The following is a 20,605-nucleotide window of genomic DNA, read 5'->3' on the forward strand; positions in this document are numbered from 1 at the left end:
CAAACCGACACTTCATCAGTAGAGATGACTCCTCTTTAAATCTCTCAAATTCTTAAATGAGGCAGTCATTTTGCATTCAGGACGAACATCATTGTTTGAAAGCTCAAAGCTTGGGTAGAAAAGCAAGTCCTCGCATTTTTCTGATTCAGCCAATTGTTTCTGATACACTTCGAAATATGTACAGCATCTACCACATAAAATAATGGCCGATCTGGATCTGCCGGATGTGGATAAACATGACGAAGCATTGGCTTTGGCAGAAGCATCTTCAATACCTTCCTGTTTAGAGCGTTATTGTCACAAACAAGGGCTATGACCCTGTACCCAATCTCTTTTAAGCGTATGATCACCTTCTTCAGTATGGCATGAAGTTGGTCGCCCTGTATGGTTTTTACCGGAAGAATGTGTGCTACCATGCTACCTCCTTGAATGAACTCAGCAGACTTTGTATCATAAACACGTGTACAGATGTGGCTGCCTCGCTGGAATTCACTGCAGCACCACATATGCTGCCCCCCTTATAATCAAAACAAGGCTTGATATGAATTTCGTCAAGCGTCAACGTCACTGTCTTTTCATGTGGCTGTAGATGTGTAAATCTCAGGGAACATACTGAAAAAAGTTGCATTGCAAGAATCAATTTCTGGGCAGATTTGTACAGAAGAGCACACTTTCCTAATAGTGGTCGGATGAGGTAAAGCTAGTGTGCTTGTTTTTCTCAAATACTTGTAGGCATGCGGCGATATTGTGTGGAGAGTGCAAGCAAACACCATTACCTGTGTGCTGTACTGAATACGCTCTGCAGAGAGCAGTGTTAGCTGTTCCTCTAAAAATTTCACAGCCCCTTTCTTGTTTTCATTAATGCTTGCTTCCAATTTGTCTGGAAGAGAATTTATTGCAAGCGACAGGTGGCCCGAACTACAGCGCTCGCCAGACTCTTCAGACAGCATTCAAAGGTTGTTCAAAATTTCCAACAAAGAGCTTACTTTGCAAACCGAGTCTGGTACAACAGCGCTACCAAGATTCTTGATCGCGGATCCTTGGTAGCCGGCTGAGACTTGGAGGTTTACGAACGCTGTCAATGACGCCTTCAACCAAGGTTCACGATTGTTGGTGATGTTCACAAACATCGTACACTTTTCTTTATGAATCACAGTCCACTGCACTGACTCACCACTGAGGCCACTTGCAGGCGCGCCTTTAGTTCTTGGAGTGACGAAATTGGTCTCTCTCCTGCTCCGCTTCATATGACGCCAGTGATCCTTTGACCGCACGGGCGAGTTGGGAAGCTTCTAGTCGGCTCCTCTTAGCATCAGGTGCTTCTCTCTTGCTGTTGTCTGGTGCTGAAAGGTACGAAGGGCAGTTGGGAAATACGGTAGGCACCGATCCACGGCGCAACCGCGGTACTGGCAATCGAACTGTAAGAACATTTCCTGTTCTTGGATCCGTGCGCGTCGTCGTCTCGATGCATGAAGCGTCGAAATGATCAGCGCAAACTTGCACAAACGTACAAACGTTTCGTAGACATCTCAGAATCCACTTATTAAAATAGCCTAATGCTAGCCCCTTTGTTTATAAGCGTGTTTGCAGCAATGTGGCCACAATCAATCTATCTGGGCTTCGGAAGTATCACAATAAACGTGCTGATTAAGTAAAAGCAACCAGGAGCACATAACAGTACCATAAACATTACTTACCTTAGTGTACGATGTGGGCACGAAGTCCTTCCTTGGAATGGCGCGTAACCACTTCTTGAAAGTGTCGTCGTCTTTTGGGAAAGATAACACTTGTATCTTTCTGCCCGTATCATAATTGCCGGTGCACCCCGGCACAAAACACTTGTTCGACATTTTAGTATCCACTGCACATCGCACACGGAAACAAAATTGCCGCAAAACAATGACGAGAGACAACAAACACGACCATGCCGCTGCAACCAACCGGCCCGCGCGGCGCAGGGAGCGTGAAAGAACAGCAGGGACCAAAATCATGTCGCTGGCGATGCGGCTTCTGCAAGTGTCAGCCTGCCGGATGTGACGTCAAAATTTTGGGCGGAGGCCTGAAAGCTGTTTAATGGCAGAGCCCGAGGGGGAGGGAGCGCGCACGTCAGCAGCAGCGCGCAGGAGGGGGAGCGCCGGCTAGCCTCCCTCTGCGCGGTGGCAGGACTAACCTCCCAGCAGGGCTAAACTCTAGTCGGGAGCAGCCTTCGGCAGCGCTCCCGCGCTAGTCTCGCAGCCGGGCCCAACTCTACTCGGGCAACAGCGGCATAATGCCGTCGCGCGCTATCTGTTGGGGCAGTGGGATACATTGCGAGGAGGAGGAGGAGGAGTGCGAGGAGGAGGATTTTTCGCTCACGGCCAACGCCGCCGACGCCGGCTTTTCTGCTACACGAGCTCCTTAACGCTGTCACGTTAATACATTTATTGATGACATCATCCCCCTAAGTTAATCAGGGTAGGAATAGCAGTAAAAGAATCAGGACTTGAACAAGCAGAACAAAACAGTGCGGCTAAAATAATTTATAACAAACCTAGAGTAGTCATAACACTATGGGAAGAGAACAGCAGTTTACGATAGGCAGACAGGTTTTGTAGGTGATATGGACATACATCTAATTAGCGCAGATATTGACCACAGGTCCGAAGCTTCGGATTGAAAGAGCTAGGAGAATATTGTAACGGACTAGAAGGCGACGAACTGTGCAGTGGACAATCTGTTCAACTGACGTGCATACAGCTGCATTAAAGGGGAATCTGAACTCGTCATTTTACCGCGGGAAGCCGATCTACACGTTCCGAGCATTCTTAGAAACTGCGAATTATGGTCCTGTGCAGCCGATTTCCCTAATTTAAAGTGAATTAAACGCCCCGGCTCCCGCCTTTTTTTTTTTAACTCAACGGGGCAGGTTGGAGGAGCCAGCCAACGCGTGGAGTGCCTTTCAGCCAGTCCCGTGGTGGCTTGCCGCTCTGCCATCGGCAGTGTGATGCGTAAAAAGAAGTCCACACGTATTTTTGCTTCCGTGGCCCTAATTTGCGGCTATGTTGTCTGCTACTGAAAATATTTATTCACAGAACCCTAAAAATTTAAAAGCGAAAGAGAAGCCACCATGCGACTGGCTGAAAGGCACTGCACACGTTGGTTGTCTCCTCGTACTTGCCGTGTTGAGTGCCAAAAAAAGCTGGAGCGGGCACGTTTAATCCAATTTAGTTAAGGAAATCGGCCTCACAGGACAATAAATCGAGGTTTCTAAGAATGTTCGGAGCGTGTTCATAAAGTTCTCGCGGTAAAAAGACCAGTTCAGATTCCTCTTTAGTGCAGATTTAAGAAATTCATGCTGTCTGTTGGTTCGTCAATGTCAGTTTTCACGCTTCTCAGTTCTGATCGAAAGCTGCGCTCAAGCATGTTTCAGATTTCTAATTTCCATGTTTCTTTCAAATCTTGAAACAGCTTAGAAACTTCTTTAGCCATGCTAATACGGAAATGTTGGGGCTATAGCAAGCTAGTATCAGCACCAAAAGCGATAGGAAGGAAGCAGAAATATTTGCGACGCAGCAGCTCTATTCTGCACTAACCTGAATGTTGTGCGAAGATTTTTATGCTTCTGCGCACAGCGCTCCCACTGCTGCCAATGAGCCGATCTCTGTCATAGTCCGAGTTTTATAGAGGTCAGCCTGGCTATTACGTGGTTCGTGTGCTGATATCGCTTGAGTCGGCAATGAAGCCACTCACGCTCTGAACAGAAAGGAGTAAATAGAGTAACCTGCCCTGTAGCGTGCTCCATTGTATTAAAGGGAGCGCACTAGAGGAGAGCTTACTCCCTTTTTACTACCATTTAGGTGTATTGGTGTTTAAAGTGTCGGCGATGACACCAGGGTGCTGCCGTGATGGTTATTCCAGTGCTGGATATAAAACTACTTCCTCATCGAAAGTTGCTCTGTCTACCCCTAGACTGAAACCACCAACAACACTTGATGGCGAGGGTGCGCAGGATAGCAGAAGCTATCGGAATTCCTGACTGAGGACTGGTTCCCCAGAAACTCTTCCTAAAAAAAATTGCCGGTGGTTTTGCTCTGGCTAAACCTGGAATGACGCGATAGCTACAGCTGGCCGAGTGGAACTTGCTCAATTGAGTTGTGCAGTCAGTCTTTCGCCGCTCCGTTTCGCTGAGCGTTCCAACTTCATCTTCGTCCCACTTGACACGGCGCATGCGCACAGCTGTTGCAGCTTGGTTTTGCCGGAGCGCCGCGCCGCCAGCAGCAGCAGCTGCTTGGCATCCCTTGGCTGGTCACGTGACCAACCAGGTGACAAACCACGTGACGAACCATGTGATCAGCCACGGCACCGCGCCGCCGGCAGCTGCTCCACCCCACGTGACCCACCACGTGACAGCGTGGCAGCGGAGCCACGGGGTGGCGGCGTCGCCACGCTGAAGGCTCGAAATGCTACCTTAATGTAGCTATCGCTACAAAAGGTTTTTCACCCCTCCCATGCAGCAACGAGTGGAGGGGCGGATGACACGAGTATACAGCGCAAGGCGAACACGCGCTCGGCATTCGTGTAGCAAAATCGCACCTGACGAAAGCATTGCGGCGCACCAGAATCAGCGTTCCTGTTGGCATTACTGCGTGTAGTATCAATCCGAAAGAAAAGAGAAGCATGTAAAAGTTTTATGTTGACGGCTCACGCAGGACGCCGAATTTTGGAGGCGGGCGAAAGACGTGAAACTGCCGCTGCAGTGACTCTGTCATTATGGTGCTCGGCTGTTGTCCCGAAAGACGAGGGTTTGATTCCGACCACAGGGGTCGCATTTGGATGGATGCGAAATGTTAGAAGCCCTTGCACTATGCAATGTCAGAGCGTGTTAAAAAATTCCAGGTGGTTGAATTTCTCGAAGCCCTTCAATACGGCGTCCTTCATAGCCAGAGTCGCTATAAAACCCAACCAAAACAATGAAATTAAACTGAGGACCAGTTTAGCGAGTTACATAAAAATAAAGAGAGGGGCAACGTTGAGACAGTAAGGCGGCGAAATAGGTAAGAGAACCAACGATACTTCACCATTATTTGTCGGAAACAACTACCCGCTGCTCACTGGATGTCAAAAAATCTACCAAAGGCTTCAAGCAACGTTTGCTCTCTTTCCTACCTCCACATCTTTTCATCGCATCTACACATTCCACAATGCGTCCTCCTCAGGAACTTGCCTCGAAATGGCTCTTGCAGCTGGAACCTTGTCCTCATTGTGTAGATTTTGCCTACAGCAAAACCTTCATAAGGTGGAAAAGGTTTCAACTGCAAGAGCCATTTCGTGGCAAGTACCTGAGGAGGACCGTTCCAGGTGCATTGTGGAATGTGTAGATGCGATGAAAAGATGTGGAGGTGGGAAATAGAGCAAACGTTGACTTGAAGCCTCTGGTAGATACTTTAGCATGTCCCAGCTGAAATGCACTAACGAAAATCAACATTGGCATAGCACGCAGTGCGTAGAGTGGATATCTGATATTCCCGCGGCTGACAGAGTGGACTCTAAGAGGAGGCAAATGTAGATTGGGGCGGCCGAGAGTCGCGTAGGATGTTTGTGGGGATAAGGTTTTCGCAGCTGGCAAATGGCACGTAATCGAACGTGAGTTGTAGGAAGATCTCTCCTTCAGTGGGCATGACTGTGGTGAACATCACGATGACAGCATCTGATTGGGCGGAAAAGGAGTGTCTGGGCCTCTATTCTATGTGATGGGGCCTAGCAATAATACAGCATGGACAGCCTTCGCGCACTATTGTAAACGATTTTGACTGATCGTTGAAACAGTCGATGGTATGTGCTTGTGCCCACGTTGTCAGGTAGATTCTGAATTGAAATTTGGAACTCTCCGAGCTTATCCTTGCGCTTTTGGCATACTGGCGGCTGCTGTAGTTTTGTTACGCTATCCGCTGGCCATTACTGCACTATCTCATGCGAACTGGCGCAATTGATCGTCAGCAGATTTCTGTTCTGTGGAACGCATATGCGTATCCTAACATTACGTTCACTCCGTAATTAAGACACAACATTTACAACGGCGACCCCGACGAAGGAATGTTCCGCCGCTGCCGAAGTCCGGTGACCGCTGCCCATATCTTCTGGGAATGCCATGAATATCCGGCGCTTCGTAAAAAAAGCGAGTTAAACTTCCTATTTCTCTTCGCCCAGTCCCGTGCAGCGACTGGGTCCGGCCAGCAAGCCATGAGAACCCGGACGTCGCTCTGATGTGAACAGAACTAGAGGAATTTGTGGCAGAAGGCACTAGCACCGAGCTTTACGGTAGTCGGCGATTATCTGACCATCGCCCCCCTAGGCCAACGTGACAACTGTGCAACCTAATGCCGGCACGGGTGCTTCGAGCAATGTGCACGTGAGGGCACTTAGCAGAGGACCTGTTTCAGTCAATATCCTAACATTATATTGTCGGAAGCAAAAGCTTATTGGATGAGGGTGTGTGGAAAAAAAATCTATTCGGAGCATTCGCGAAAGCCAATGGAATTAATTGAAAACCTGAAACTTTAATAGCGCTTGTTTATTCCACCCGCTAGTGAAAATATCACGTGATTGGGTCGTGAAGCAGCGCCCCAAATATAATTTTTTCGAGAAAACGCAGCCCGTAAACCTTTGCTTTCGACAGCAGACCTATCCCTACAATGCAATAGACGGTGCCACGTTTTTCGAGCAAATTCCTGAGCTTGTCAATCCCTCTCTGGTCAATCAGTGCAACTTTATCTCATGATTAGTTGTCCCAGATCGCTGTACTGGTACAATCAAGCAGAGTGCGTTTCTACGTACGCAATCTGTTAACGCATTCATTGTAGTCAAGGTCGCTAAGGCAGGGTGGTCGAATCCTCAGAGCTCACCGGCCCGCGGCCGTCTTGTGCATCTAAGCAGGTTCCGTAATAGCATTTTCTTTGCTAGTGACTTTTACAACACGGCACGTAGTCTCGCCGAACTTTCAGTTCCGACCCGTATCGAGTAATCCTCTCCGTTATCTTTATCCAGGTGATACCGAGCACGCGACCAAATCCTAACGAAATGTTACCCATGAAGCAATCCCCTGTGACATTCGAATTCTGGCTCCTCAGCCCTCACGCAGAAACCTTCCTAATTTTCCTAGTTGACCTGCACTATGTATGCATGTGTTAAAACGAAATAATAAGCAAAAATGTTAAAAGCCTGCTCCTAAGTGACGCCATCTTATAGCTACAGCCGAGCCAAGACAAATATATAAGTATGCTCTGTGTGTGTGTCCAGGCTTGAAGTAACGAATACAATTCAGCGCCAATATTCAAACTCCAAAACCCTGGAGCTGAAATTGTCTTCTTATTCTCGTGAAATTGTTTTGTGCAAGTCTAACTCAAATCTTTCGGCTCCGCCGAACTTGACACCACCTGTCATAAATTTCCAGGTTGTGGATGTGGAGACTGGTCAGAAACTAGGCCCGCATCAAACAGGGGAGATTTGCTACCGGAGCGCATCCATGGTGAAAAGCTACTACAAGAGACCAAGAGAGAACGCCGAGCTCTTCGACAAGGAAGGCTGGTTGAAGTCAGGTACGCAACCGTTGCAGTCGAGATGCCAGTTCGCTAGCTCTATTTCTGAAACTGATTGGAGCGCTGTCCGAAAGAGAGCAAGAGCAAATAGGTCAGGCAGGCAAACCTCCATTGCTTGTTGCTCTTATGAGAGCCGCGGAACCGCTCCTGTCAGTGCTATTGTACGAACCTTCTACGAATTAAGGAAGCAAGAGCGCACTTGTATGACCCAGTCACTGTAACCGACCGTACGTCAACGCCACGTGTTTGCAGGGTGATTGCAGCGAGTGGACCGGTTTATGTAGCACCGTCTTCCTCATTGAAGGCGCGTAATCTTGAGCGAGAGCGCTTCGTGTCTACGAATTCCTTTTAACAGCTGGACTGCTAATTCCTATCAGCCTATGTTAGTCTATTCTAATAAATTTAGTTGGGCATTTCATAAAGCCTCGGGCATCTCGAAACGCTTTTCATAGTGGAGCTGGCGTAGAAACCCATGTCTTCTCTGCTATCATTTACTCTCGCACATGCCTCGGTGTAGTAGAGCTCCACTGAACACATGTTTCAGTGCACCTGCAAAAGTACAGATACAAAGGAGAGGTACATCCACCATTGCACAGGTTGAAGTGAGTGTATTATATAAACCAAGGAAGAAAGAACTAGCGGACATGGGGAAGCGGGCAACAGAACGTCTAACTGCAGCAATTTAACCCACTTCCAGCAATAAACTCTTGGCAGGCAGGCCTTTGATGATGACCGAGTGGACAAATGCGCTAAGGCTGCAAGCTATTCGTTCTGCGTCACCCTCGCACTCCGCCGGCCCCGATACCGTGGTGCGAGAGCCGTCAGCGCCGGGATCACGCCGCGTCCTTGTGATAAAAATTGGCATCTGTATTAAACCTAGTAGTACAGCGTTAGGTGTGCGGCTATGATTGGTTATGGTTTTAACTGCTATTAAAAATTTAACGTCAATTAATTCGGGTGGTAAACTATCACAGTGCATTCACACTAGGCCTAAGCTTTCCATCGGTATATGACAGGGTGCTATATAGAGACAAGTTTGGTTTTTCAAGTGCAATTAACTAGTTAGCGATAAATAATTCGGATCGCTAACAGCACAGCGCGTTTGTACTCAACCTAAACTTTCCAGCGTAATATGACAGTCCAATAGCGCAGGTTTGGTATTCATTGCAATTAACTCATTCACGCCAATTAATCCGGGACGCTAACTAGCACAGCGCGTTTACATTTGACCTAGGCTTTCCAAGGGCATATGACTCGGTGCTATAGGGCGAAGTTTGGATGTAACTGCAGTTAACAAATTAGTGCTAATTTGGCCCAGTATTTAGTCGACATAACTGCATAATTAACCAATCGTCCAAACTCATGGTTGATCACGTGACATATACTACGCTTAGATACATAGACAGCAGTGAACTCAACTGCCCCGCTTTGACATTGCCTCATCTTGAAAGTCAAACTGCTGGCAAGAGGCTTTTCCGAACTTCTGCGCCGGTGCATAGCTACGCGCTAACAAACCAGCTCTTCAGGCACCGGGTACCACACGTAGCAAGGAAAAAAACAAAGAAACGGAGAAGGAACGCACACAAGTAATGAAGTGCTTTCGCACGTCCTACTCGGTATAACTACGCTAAAACCCTTTCTTCTTTTTTGGCCGCCGTTCGCCGCCGCGCGGCCTGCTATACTGCGTTCCTCCTCGCGCTCTTTTTGCTATCGGCGTGTTCCTCCCTCCGCTGCGCTTTGCGTTCGCTGGCTTTTATCCTTCGATGCACTTGTTCACTCGGCCAAGTCGAGGCCGACCCTGAGGTGCGCCACTCAACGCAGGAAAGGGCACCTAAGGGCTGCGCTCTAAAAGGCAGGGTGGTGCTTAGTCTATGTTGACAGCAGACGCTGCCGCTGCCAAGTGGCGTTAAGCGTTGCAAAGCGTTGCTGGTCCGGCCTCTCTCACTATCTCTTTTTATGCCGTTTTTGTTTTTATCTGAGGGTACCAATAAGAGAGTAAAAATGGTTGCCCGAGCCTACCTTTTTGCAGTCGGTGGGGTGATATAAGTGACTACACTGCAGATAGCAGGTGTCGCTGGCAGTCGCTGACAGCCACGCTCCGACGTGGGATCATCGAGTCTATGCGCGTACCACCAGGCGTACGCGACTGAAGGGGTCCCGGTCCCTATAGCCTGTGCACGGTGCCGATCTGCAGCGAAAAAGGAAGAGCGATGCTAAGCCCTTTCACAGCAGTCGTTGCCACTGCGAAGGCGCAACGTTCTTGTGGCAACTGGAGAATGCCTTAGTAATCCCCCACTCGCTGATGACATTGCTTTCGCACGCAAATCAATAAACTGCAGTAGGGTGGAAAATTGGGGGAGCTGGTACGGATCAGTGTTACTGAACACAATAAGGACGAGGACGGAAACGTAGCTCTGCGTTCTACGTCTCCGTCCTTGTGGCTCTTCATAACATGAATCAGGGAACGAATCGCAAAAAATTGGCGGTGGTTTAGCTCTGGCTAAACCTGGAGTGACGCGATAGCTACAGCTGGCCGAGTGGAACTTGCTCAGTTGAACTGGAAGGTCAGTCTTTCGCCGCTCCGTTTCGCTGAGCGTTCTTTCTTCTTCTTTGTCCCACTTGACACGGCGCATACACACAGCTCTGCAAGCTTGGTTTCGTCGGTGCGCCGTGCCGCCGGCAACAGCAGCTGCTCCGCACCATGTGACCAACCACGTGACAGCGTGGCGGTGCAGCCACAGTGTGGCGGCGCTGCCACCGCCACGCTGAAGGCTCGAAATGCTACCGTAATGTAGCTATCGCTACAATAATGGTTGAGAGCCTAGAGAGGCAAAGCATAGTGGTGAGTCTTGGTATTAATGTGTAGAAAGGTTAATACTGAATAGCCTAAGAGGGGCACGGCAGTTCAGAAAAAGTGTGATGCACAGGGTGCTACCAGGGAACACATCTACTCAAGGTAGGAAGTAAGGCCAGTGACATAAAGAAGTTAATAAGAATAGGGTGGATTTCATATCGCAGGCACTCACAAGTTGCCTGCATATCGCAGGCACTCACTTAGTATTATCCGCTCAGAAGAAAGTACACGCCTGTTCTATCTTGCAAGCATTCACCTGTGCAGCAAAAGATTGGAGGCTAAAGAAAAGGCTTAACAGACGGTTGAGGACAGCGCAGCGACCTTTTGAAAGGAAAATAATCACTGTAACGTAAAGGAACAGGAAGAGAGCAAACTTGGTCAGAAAAGAATCCGATTTAATGATATCCAAGTTGACATCAAAAATACGAAATGGGCATTGGCAGGACATTATAATGCAAAGCAAAATAATCTGTGTGTCTTTAAGGCAGCACAATGGATTTAAAGAGAAGGCAAGCGTAGAAGGAGGCGGCAGAGAGTGAAGTAGGCGGATGAGGTTAGGAAGTGTGGGGATAAGGCGGCCGCAGTTGTCACAGGAGGTGATTATTTCGAGGTATATTGGAGATGCCTTTGTCCAGCAGTGTACATAGATAGGCTTATAGTGATTATGACAATGATGAAAGATTATGCTCATGACTATAGAGTGTTGTTGATCAGCATTGCTGTACTACGTTTCGTATCTTCCCTGCAACATTGTTAGGACAAACCGTATAAGTAAATAAATATATTGTCACGGAATTAAAGATGCCGACTCGTGTAGTTTCATGGGAAGAAGCACTCGCGCCAGGCAAGCAGCAATTAAATGATATTATCGCCAATGGTCATCACTTCTCGTTCTTCGGCTTACCGCCACGTAAGATTTGATGGACGTGCTCGCAGTTCAGATAAACTGTCATACTGACCTCAGAGCTTCGATTCTGTTGTGCCGCGTGCCTCAGCCGTGACCATAAGACACAACATGGCACTCAGACCCAATTGATGAGAGACCATAGACACCTGAGACGCCCCACTGAACGCCCACACGTTGGAACACCGCATCCCCGCCCCTACCATTTTGTGTGACCCATGGCTATGAAGCCTTTGGGAATAAAGTTTATTCCCTCCCCCCCCCCCCCCCTCATACGTTTTTACAGCTATATATAGCTGTTAGGCGCCCGTCCCTTGCTTGTGCGTAAAGCAGCTGAATGGGCTAGTTGGTTTTGCATCTTGGTGAAAAAACAGCGCTTGTGCGCTGTTTTTTCACCTTGCTTGTGCGTCGCCACCGCCAGCGTAACTGGTGGGCACGTTAATGACAACCACCCATGGATGTCAATAACGCGCCCACCGGTCATCGACGCACTCACCTTACATCACGGTCAACATGGGTCGAATAAGGCTACGGGCTGCTCTGTTTGGAGCAGCGGCCTGCCAGTGCACGGGTGCATCACTTGACCACTACACCAGCTATCGCTGAATCTCGCGTTAGATAGTAACCATCCTGTGATTTTTTGTGGCGGCAACCAATTGGCCTTCTTGTATTCTCCATTCAACCATTTCGTCACACTCATCGGCGTGTCGTCCGCTGCATCGTGAATGCCATTCTTCTATAGTTCGCGATCGGGACGATCGCCCGGTAAGCGTGGGTCATGTCACGGAGTAGTGTATAAAGCGCGCACTGGCACGAGACGCAGGGCTCGCGACAGGAACCTTGCTACCCATTCCAAAGGGGCAAGCGGAGTTATTATAATAACCATCGTACTCTGCTGCCGCTATGAGGGGGCCAGGGGGCAGGACTTCACTAAGCTGCCGGAGACAGTAGGAGAGAAGGTTGTCCCCTCGGCTGGGCAAAATGAAAGAGATTGGACGTTTCCGTACCTACGTCCTCTATTGACGTGTTTTAAAGCGCAAAGTTGTTTTAGGGACTTCATCCAAGTAGGGGCCTCATCCGAAAGGTGTCTTGTGACAGCTACAAGCGCCGCTGACCCAGCCCTTGCGCGTGTCATGCGCGCCGAGCAGCCAAGTGGGAGCGAGAATGCTGTCCTCATAAATTAGCAGCAATAGTGGCATCGGCGAAGGCGTGTCTGCTGAAAATTTGTTTTCTATGCATGTTTAACTGTGTGTTTTTTTTTACAGTATTTGTTTAAGACTGGTTGGTGAGACGTAACCCAGACACCTCCCGCTTGTTTATGGCCGGCGGGCGATCCCCCTTGCGTGAAGGGACTCTCTGAACACGAGGAAGGTAGGGAGCCAAGGGTCGAAGCAAGCAGAGCTCCTCCGTCTAGAGGTGCACGGGAAAACAATACAACGGGCGAGGACACGTGTTTTCGCGCTCTTGCTTTCCTCCTAATGAACAGGTAGACTGTTTTTCTTATTATCTTAAGAAAAGAAACAAGTTACGTAAAACGACCGTCAACTGTCATCAAAGCATTTGGTACTAACCGAAGAGAAAACTAAACCAACTACAACAGTAATCTTGGGTCGGCATTCCGAGCGCACACCGCCCACCCTCTCCCCACGGGATGCTCGCATGTTTTCGTGTCTCCCCCCCCCCCCCCCCCCCCCCCACCCTCTAAGGATATAGAAAGAGCAAATTCAGAAGGAAAAAGCAGCCTCGGCGAGAAGAAAACATCCCGCGTGGCTCTGTGGCTGTTACTGGCTCATTTGCGTTCGACGCGCTGACGCCGAAACCGATTTATTTCGAAGAGGCCCAGAAGGATGTGCTTTGAGAAACAAGGGCCCCTGACTACTCTGCCCTCTTAGCCCTGCGCGGGCCATCGATGTCAACGCCGCATGCTAAATGTAAGCTAACGAATGAACATCCTGATCGCAGAGCCGAACAACAGCGGAAACAGCGTCGCGGGGATAGCTTTTCACTGGATTGTTCGGGTTAAGCAATAGCCTAGCCGATGTAATTTTCTGGTATGGCAGCCACAACATGCGGGTTCTGACAGCGTGGTGCAGGAGTGGCGATGCGTACCGTACGGCTCTATTCGGGAGGCGATATGCTGCGACGAGCATCGAGTCTGTATTCGGGAGAAAAAAGGCGGCTAGGGAGCATGCAAAATCACTTAAGAAACGAAAGTGGACGATGGCCATCGGGCCACGTTTCATTGACATCACAACAACAAGAGCGCTAAGGGTGGAAATTGCTTTACTGCAAACTAGTAAATCTCACCCTGCTCCGATCGCCTTCTGTACTTCGCTGCAATTTCTGATCCTGCATGTATTATACGCCCAGAGCTAATGATTTCAAATGCCCCTTCCCGAATTAATTGGAATGGCTCTTGCAGGAGATTGCGGTTACTACGACGAGCACGGGCGGTTCTACATCGTTGATCGACTGAAGCACATGATAAAGTGCATGGCCAACCAGGTGGTTACTGCAGAGCTGGAAGAGCTGCTGCTTCGCGAACACGGAGCCGAGGTCGCCGAGGTGTCCGTGGTGGGCCTGCCGCACAGCGAGCTGGGAGAGGCACCCGCGGCGGCTGTCGTGCTCTCGGAAGAAGGCAGGAGGCGCGACCGCCGACTACTCGCCGAGAGCTTCAAGGACACTGTGAAACGTGAGTGCTTGGTACTCATGGCTGGTACTGCAGTCGGGCGTTCACCTCTTCGGACACGACACGCACGCCAGGAGGGGAGCGTGAAGAAATCGAGACGTCTTGCTTTCGACATGCGAGCTGGTCAGCTTTTCGTAGGCCAGACGTGTTCACATACTCGTATGCATACAGACGCAAGCACACAAACCATACCTTCGTTGAGAAATGAATGCCCTTGTGCACGTGGGGCTTCCCTACACGGCATGTCATTTATTTGCTGTCAGCGATAACGGTGGAGACATCAAACTCATCTACCCAACCGTGGCCTCATGAGAGACGACTCGATAGTTGGTCCTTTTTGGCCCGCTCAGAGATGCATACAAGGTCATAGCGCGGTGACATTTGCCGGGATATGATAACTTCAGCGATACGAAACAAGCGAAACAAATCGAGTATAAACGCAACTGCGATGCCCATCACTAGTCCTTTTCATTGCGATAGGATAGAGCGAGCTCTCTGTACAAGAAACTTTTCGCCGACGATCACTTTCCCATGCCGGCGAAGTTTGTAACTTTGAAGTAAAAGAAGCAATACATTCTTCGCAATACCTTTAGAAAACTCATCACGCCACTAGTGTTGAAAACTACTCCTCGTCTAATGGCGGTGCTTTCCGAAACTAAGCCAGCTTGGTAAATGTAAACCTGGTTCTCCTGCTTTCTCTTCCCTTACGAAAAATAGCTTTGAATAAAAAATGTGAAGTATGGTGTCCGAGCTCGGACAGTATACGGGATGTCGAGTCACGGTGATCACATATTGGTAGCCATGCGACCACGCAGTCAATTTTATCCTCGCGAACGGCAGAGAGCAGTGACCATAGCTTGGTCTCGCGTAGCAGTAGTAATTCGTGACTTGCGATGCTCACTTAACAAACATCGCCCACTATCAGGTTCCACGCACATCAGCGCTTTAACTGAATATCACTTTCAATACATTTCAACGACAATGTACTTATTCATAATGCACCATCTTTTGCACTTAATCTTGGTGACGAAACCACGCGCCTAAAGGTGGTGCACTTTTAGCTCTATATAAAGACATGGCTTCGCGTTCTCACAATTTCATCGTTTTTTAACTAATGAAGGCATATATATATATATATATATATATATATATATATATATATATATATATATATATATATATATATATATATATATATATATATATATATATATATATATATATATATATATATATATATATATATATATATATATATATATATATATAATGCTAACTTAGATTGCTTGTGGCATGCTAGTTCTACACTTTTTTCCACAGAGGAGACCATAGGGCAAATTTATAGATAAAAAAACCATCCCGCCTAAAAACGGTGAGAAAATCAGTTAGGTGGTGGGCCTCGGTTCTTCTCGCAGGCATGAGAAGCGCCTGTTCGTTCCGACTCCGTACACGCCTACATTAACTACGGTGCGCTCCTCCTAGCAGCCATTTTGACACATATGTGGATTGGGGAAGCATGCATGAACTGGATTCCTATTTCGCAGCGTTGCCCTCTTCATGGCTTGGCTTCTCATTCATCAGAACATTATCACTTGAAGCGGTCAAGTGTCTTCGTGGCTCGGGCTTGTTATTTCGCCGTAACCTCGTACAGAGAGGACACCTGTCAGTGAGCCTTTTCATGAAATCTTCACACCTCCACACAGGAATGCCACAGCCCGTTTCACTTCTGTGAGACAGCCGTTCACCAATTTTTGCAAATGCTTTGTCTCTAACGTGTGACCAGCGCTCACATTAGTAGAGATCAGCGTACAAGCAGCGGAACAGAAAACGAAAGTTGCCAAACGTCCAACGTCGCGCCGTTGGGAAACAAGGCGAATCGAACACACGCGAAAACATCAGCGAAAAAAATTGATGCACAAAGCATGAGGCATGCACTGAACAATGACAACAGTTACCTGGTTCCTATTTCGTTGGAGGCGGCCGCCGGGTTTTCGCCGACAAACTTGTTTCCATTATGCCCACCAACTCCGTGAGAAGAGTCATTTTGGTTACATGAAGTTTCCGTCCGATGCATTCCAGTTGCCTTCGATCCAGTACCCGAAAAGTAAGCTGAACTCTTGCGTCATCTTGAGACCCGGAGTGGCCTTGCTGCGAAAGACCATACGGCAGCAGTGCTTACCACAGGATGCAGAAAAAAAAAGAGTGGCAAAAAGTACGCAGAACTTTACACTGAGCGTACACAGCTCTGCTAATAAGTGTACACTGCTCCTTGTGTACACTTATAAAGGCAGTCTACAGGTCTAACACGACTGCAAGCCTTTGAATTTATTTGCACAAAAAAAATAAGTGCTGCTTAAAGGTATCCGAGAGCAATTAGTACCATTGGTGCTCTCATGAGACTGTTTTCGTTTCCATCTTGGAGGTTAAGTTCGTTATAAGCAACTAGTGGAGTTAGCTTTGCGATTAGTCAGCAGGCATTTCTTATCGTATCGACTGTTAAAAGATCAATTAAATAAGAAAGTCTCATACATGGCGCCACGCACACATGCAACAAGAATAGTCGTCAACAATAGCTGTCATCATTTGGAGCCCGTACCAGTCTCTATAAAGAATTTTAGAAGGCGCAAACACTCCCTCCAATATGACCGTCATCTACGCGGGGAAACAATGCTTTAAAGTGAATGATGCTGGGCTTATATGCGTTAATGAAGGAAGCGATTAAGACGCACCTCTTCACGTTGTAATCTAGGTAGCACATAAGCTAATGTTTTACATCCCCGCACACAAAATGGAGAACAAAGCGTAGCTGATGCGAAACCTGTTTTTTTTTTTTGCATCCATGGTGAGATACAAACAGTGGCCTGAGGTCTTCCAGCTCCTTGTTCAGAACAGCTGGTCCGGCGGATATCACATGGAAAGGAATTGGCTCAGCTTCGTTTCTTTAAAGAACCTCTTGGCATCTTGTGGCGCTTTTCTTTATGGATCATAAGACGGCGCTTCAGGCGTGAAGAAGCGCACCACAGCGTTTCCGTACATGCACCTATGCGTGAAGTTGCCCACTGGAAACGCACAAAAATGTCTCTGTTGTGCATTACGCCACCAAGCGCACAGACCTTTGGGACAACCTTTCGGAAGGGAACCCATGCTATGAACTGTGAAGGACTGGTTTAGAATTTGCGAAGACGACAAGATAATTGGTCGGGCCAACTACGAGGCGATTAGCGCTGCTTTCGATTCGTTCTTTCCAACTTTTGATGAACTCGCGGATAACTTAAATATCGAACAGCTATGGAGTACATTCAAACAGAAATTGTTCGAATTACGTGAAGCTTTTGTTCCATTAAGCGTTATATCAAGTAAGAGAGCTCGAGATAAACCCTGGTTTAACACCGAGTTACGTGCCCTTGTTCGCAGACAGCGACGAATGTATCGAAGATACAAGTTGTCTAAATCGCCAGAGTGTTTGGCCTTGCTGAAAACAATAAAAAATGAATTCAGACAGAAGTCTCACATCGCTAAAGACTTGTATTTTTCGAATTTAGGAGAAAAACTTGTCAAAGATACCAAAGAATTTTGGAGATATGTGAAGCGTAATGGTAAGGATGACAGCTCAGTACCTGCTCTGAAAAATGATGAGTTAATCATCCATGATGATGAGGCTAAAGTTGAAATGTTTAGCCGTTATTTTTCATCTGTGTTTTTGCCACCTAGTTCACGTTCTGTCTGTTTTGCATTACCTCTTGAAATAGATTGCATGCCGGAAGTTACTTTTTGTGTTGACGGTGTGCGTAAATTATTGAAGGATTTGAATCAGGCTAAGGCTTGTGGCCCTGATGACATTCCTGCCGCAATTTTAAGGAATTGTGCGGATACATTATGTCTGTATTTCACCCGGCTGTTCCAGAAGTCTCTTAATGAAACCGACTTGCCTGCTGATTGGAAGGTAGCGCGTGTCGTGCCCATACATAAGAGTGGTATGCGAAACTCCGTTCAGAACTACAGACCCGTTTCCTTAACCAGCATAACCTGTAAAATTATGGAGCATGTAATATATAGTTGCGTTATGGCCCATCTCACCAAACACAATCTCTTATGCACTAGTCAACATGGTTTCAGGCGTGGATTTTCCTGCAATACGCAGCTGGTGGAGTTCGTTCATGATTTGGCATCGGCAATCGATAAGCAACAAATTGCGGACTGCGTTTTCTTGGATTTCCGCAAGGCATTTGATGTTGTCGCGCACAGTCTTCTTCTCTTCAAATTGAAAGCGTATAACCTGGATTGTAAAATAATTGCGTGGATTGCAGAATATCTGTCGTTACGAAGGCAGGCTGTTGTTCTGAACGGTATTTCTTCACAGTATGCACCAGTTACGTCGGGAGTTCCCCAAGGCTCAGTATTGGGACCACTTTTGTTTTTGCTGTATATTAATGATATTTCAGTTGGCATACAGTCTTCATTCAGGATGTTTGCCGATGATTGTGTTGTTTACAGAGTAGTAAATTCCACTTCTGATTCACAAATCCTGCAAACTGATTTAGATACTGTGGCAGACTGGTGTGTACGTTGGGACATGTCCTTAAATATAAACAAAACTGTTCACGTCACCTTCACAAGAAAACGTGCTAATCATCCGTATAGGTATAGAATTAATGATCTTACTCTCAACATAAGCAAGCCATTTAAATATCTAGGCGTCTTTTTTACATCGGACTTACGATGGAATAAGCACATTAATTATATTGCGAATAAGGCAGCGTCACGTTTGGGTTTTCTACGGCGGAATTTTAGCCATTTACCAAGTAACTTAAAAACACAGCTGTATTTCAGTTACGTACGCTCCATACTTGAATATGGATGTGTTTGCTGGGACCCACACACATCTGAGTGTGTAGGAAAATTAGAGAAAATTCAGAATAGGGCAGTTAGATTTGTTCTTGGTAATTATAATTGGCAAGTTAGTATGACGGAAAGCAAACGAAAACTTAACTGGCAAGAGTTGAAGGACCGTAGAAGGTACATCAGATTGAAATTTTTCCATGAGATTTAATATTCAAAAACTGGCATAAACCGCGAAAAATATATCCAGGCACCTCATTATATATCAAAGCGACTAGACCACTGTTTGAAGGTCAGAGAATTTTCTTGCAAGGGTGACGTCTTGCGTTATTCTTTTTTTGTTAGAACTGTTCGGGACTGGAACAGTTTGCCATCGAGCATTGTATGTATTACATCTAACGAAGCATTTTTCCATGCACTGCAATAATTGCTTTATACCTGTAAATGAAGTCTGTACCCCCCTGCTGTAATGCCCTGCGGGGCGATGCAGGTAACTAATAAATAAATAAATAAAATACTGCCAACCACGCACCTCGATATTAAAATTTTCGGTGAAAAGCGTCTCTGAGTGCATTGCATGTTTCATTGGCATCAGCGTTCATTTCGACGAGCTTTCCCGAAAACTTTTCATTCATACTGCCTTCCCGCTCACTGGTCACGCATTAAATGTTATTTTCAAGAAATGATTGCTACAATAAAAACTGCAAACTAAGGTTTCCGCCATGACACTAATGGTGAACTTTTTTTTTTATACGTCCGCCCGAACGCTGCACAGAAAGAGCCTTGTTTCCAATTCTCTGCATTTCCGTAGCATCCGTTGCTTCACAGTTGCGTTGCCCACGTAAAAAGCAGTTTGAATTTGCTCTCGGGGTCGAGTTTTCTCGCGATCTCCGGCGGCTACGCCTGACGTGTAGAGTTTCAATGAAGCGTGGGCTTCATGCTTGTTACTAGGATTTCTCGAATACTTTTCTATTGGTGCAAAACAAATCTGGTACTCATACTAGTAACTCTGCTTGCAAACCGAAAAGGCTCTCGCGTTTTTCGGTTGAGCTGTAGCGGTAGTGATGATGAAGGCCAACTGCCGGCTGATGTCAAGATTAGAAGCCACTGCTGGAGATATAAGGTTTAGGAACAAACTTGTCCTCTCTGGTTGCGCAGGTAACCTCGCCGTTCACAAGCAGCTCTATGGTGGCGTTTTCTTCCTGGACTCATTGCCAAAAATGGAGACTGCGAAAGTTAACCGACCAGTGCTCGCCCATATCCTTGTGCCAGCCGAGACGACTGTCACGAAGTGAACGAAGCAATGCACTCGTGCCCTGTGATATGCGCAATAATGCATTTCTTCACAGCAAGATGGCGAGCTTTTACCCGTACATTATTAACTATGAATGCAGCGAGCGCATGCGCTCACTTCTTTCTTTTTTAAGTAAATGTGCGAGTGCATGTTTGAATAAATTTAGTCGGGAGTTGGCGCTCGGCCTGTCACGTCAGTCTTTATGCTCACCTGAAATAAAGAGTGCTGAAATGCTGTTCTAGAAAGTGCGCGTCATCAACTAGACCCACAACGCGTTTTGTCACACATATGCCATGACGAAGTATTTTACACAACAAATGTTTAGATAATATTTTAGTTAAGCTGCTGAGTACCTGAATGCTTTTTCTAGCAATTGAGACCCATCGCTAGCACGGTAGTTGATGAGGTATCAGCTTCAGAAAGACATCGGTGAATACTGTAGTGACGTCAA

The 20,605-nt window shown here is 47.1% G+C and overlaps 1 protein-coding gene and 1 pseudogene across 1 annotated transcript in view; one reads left to right on the forward strand and one right to left on the reverse strand.

Moving 5' to 3' along the window:
- The window catches only part of LOC144128106 (uncharacterized), a 92,785-nt gene extending 72,404 nt beyond the window's left edge, over positions 1-20,381 (forward strand). Inside the window, exons 9-11 of the mRNA XM_077661186.1 lie at positions 7,430-7,574; positions 13,755-14,024; positions 20,019-20,381. Coding sequence (XP_077517312.1) covers positions 7,430-7,574; positions 13,755-14,024; positions 20,019-20,155 — 552 coding nt within the window. The 3' untranslated portion in view covers positions 20,156-20,381. The remainder of the gene's footprint in view (positions 1-7,429; positions 7,575-13,754; positions 14,025-20,018) is intronic.
- On the reverse strand, positions 410-1,886 carry LOC144127676 (uncharacterized; annotated as a pseudogene).
- Positions 20,382-20,605: the final 224 nt, after the last annotated feature.

This window comes from Amblyomma americanum, chromosome 4 (genome assembly GCF_052857255.1).
Source record: "Amblyomma americanum isolate KBUSLIRL-KWMA chromosome 4, ASM5285725v1, whole genome shotgun sequence".
NCBI lineage: Eukaryota > Metazoa > Arthropoda > Arachnida > Ixodida > Ixodidae > Amblyomma > Amblyomma americanum.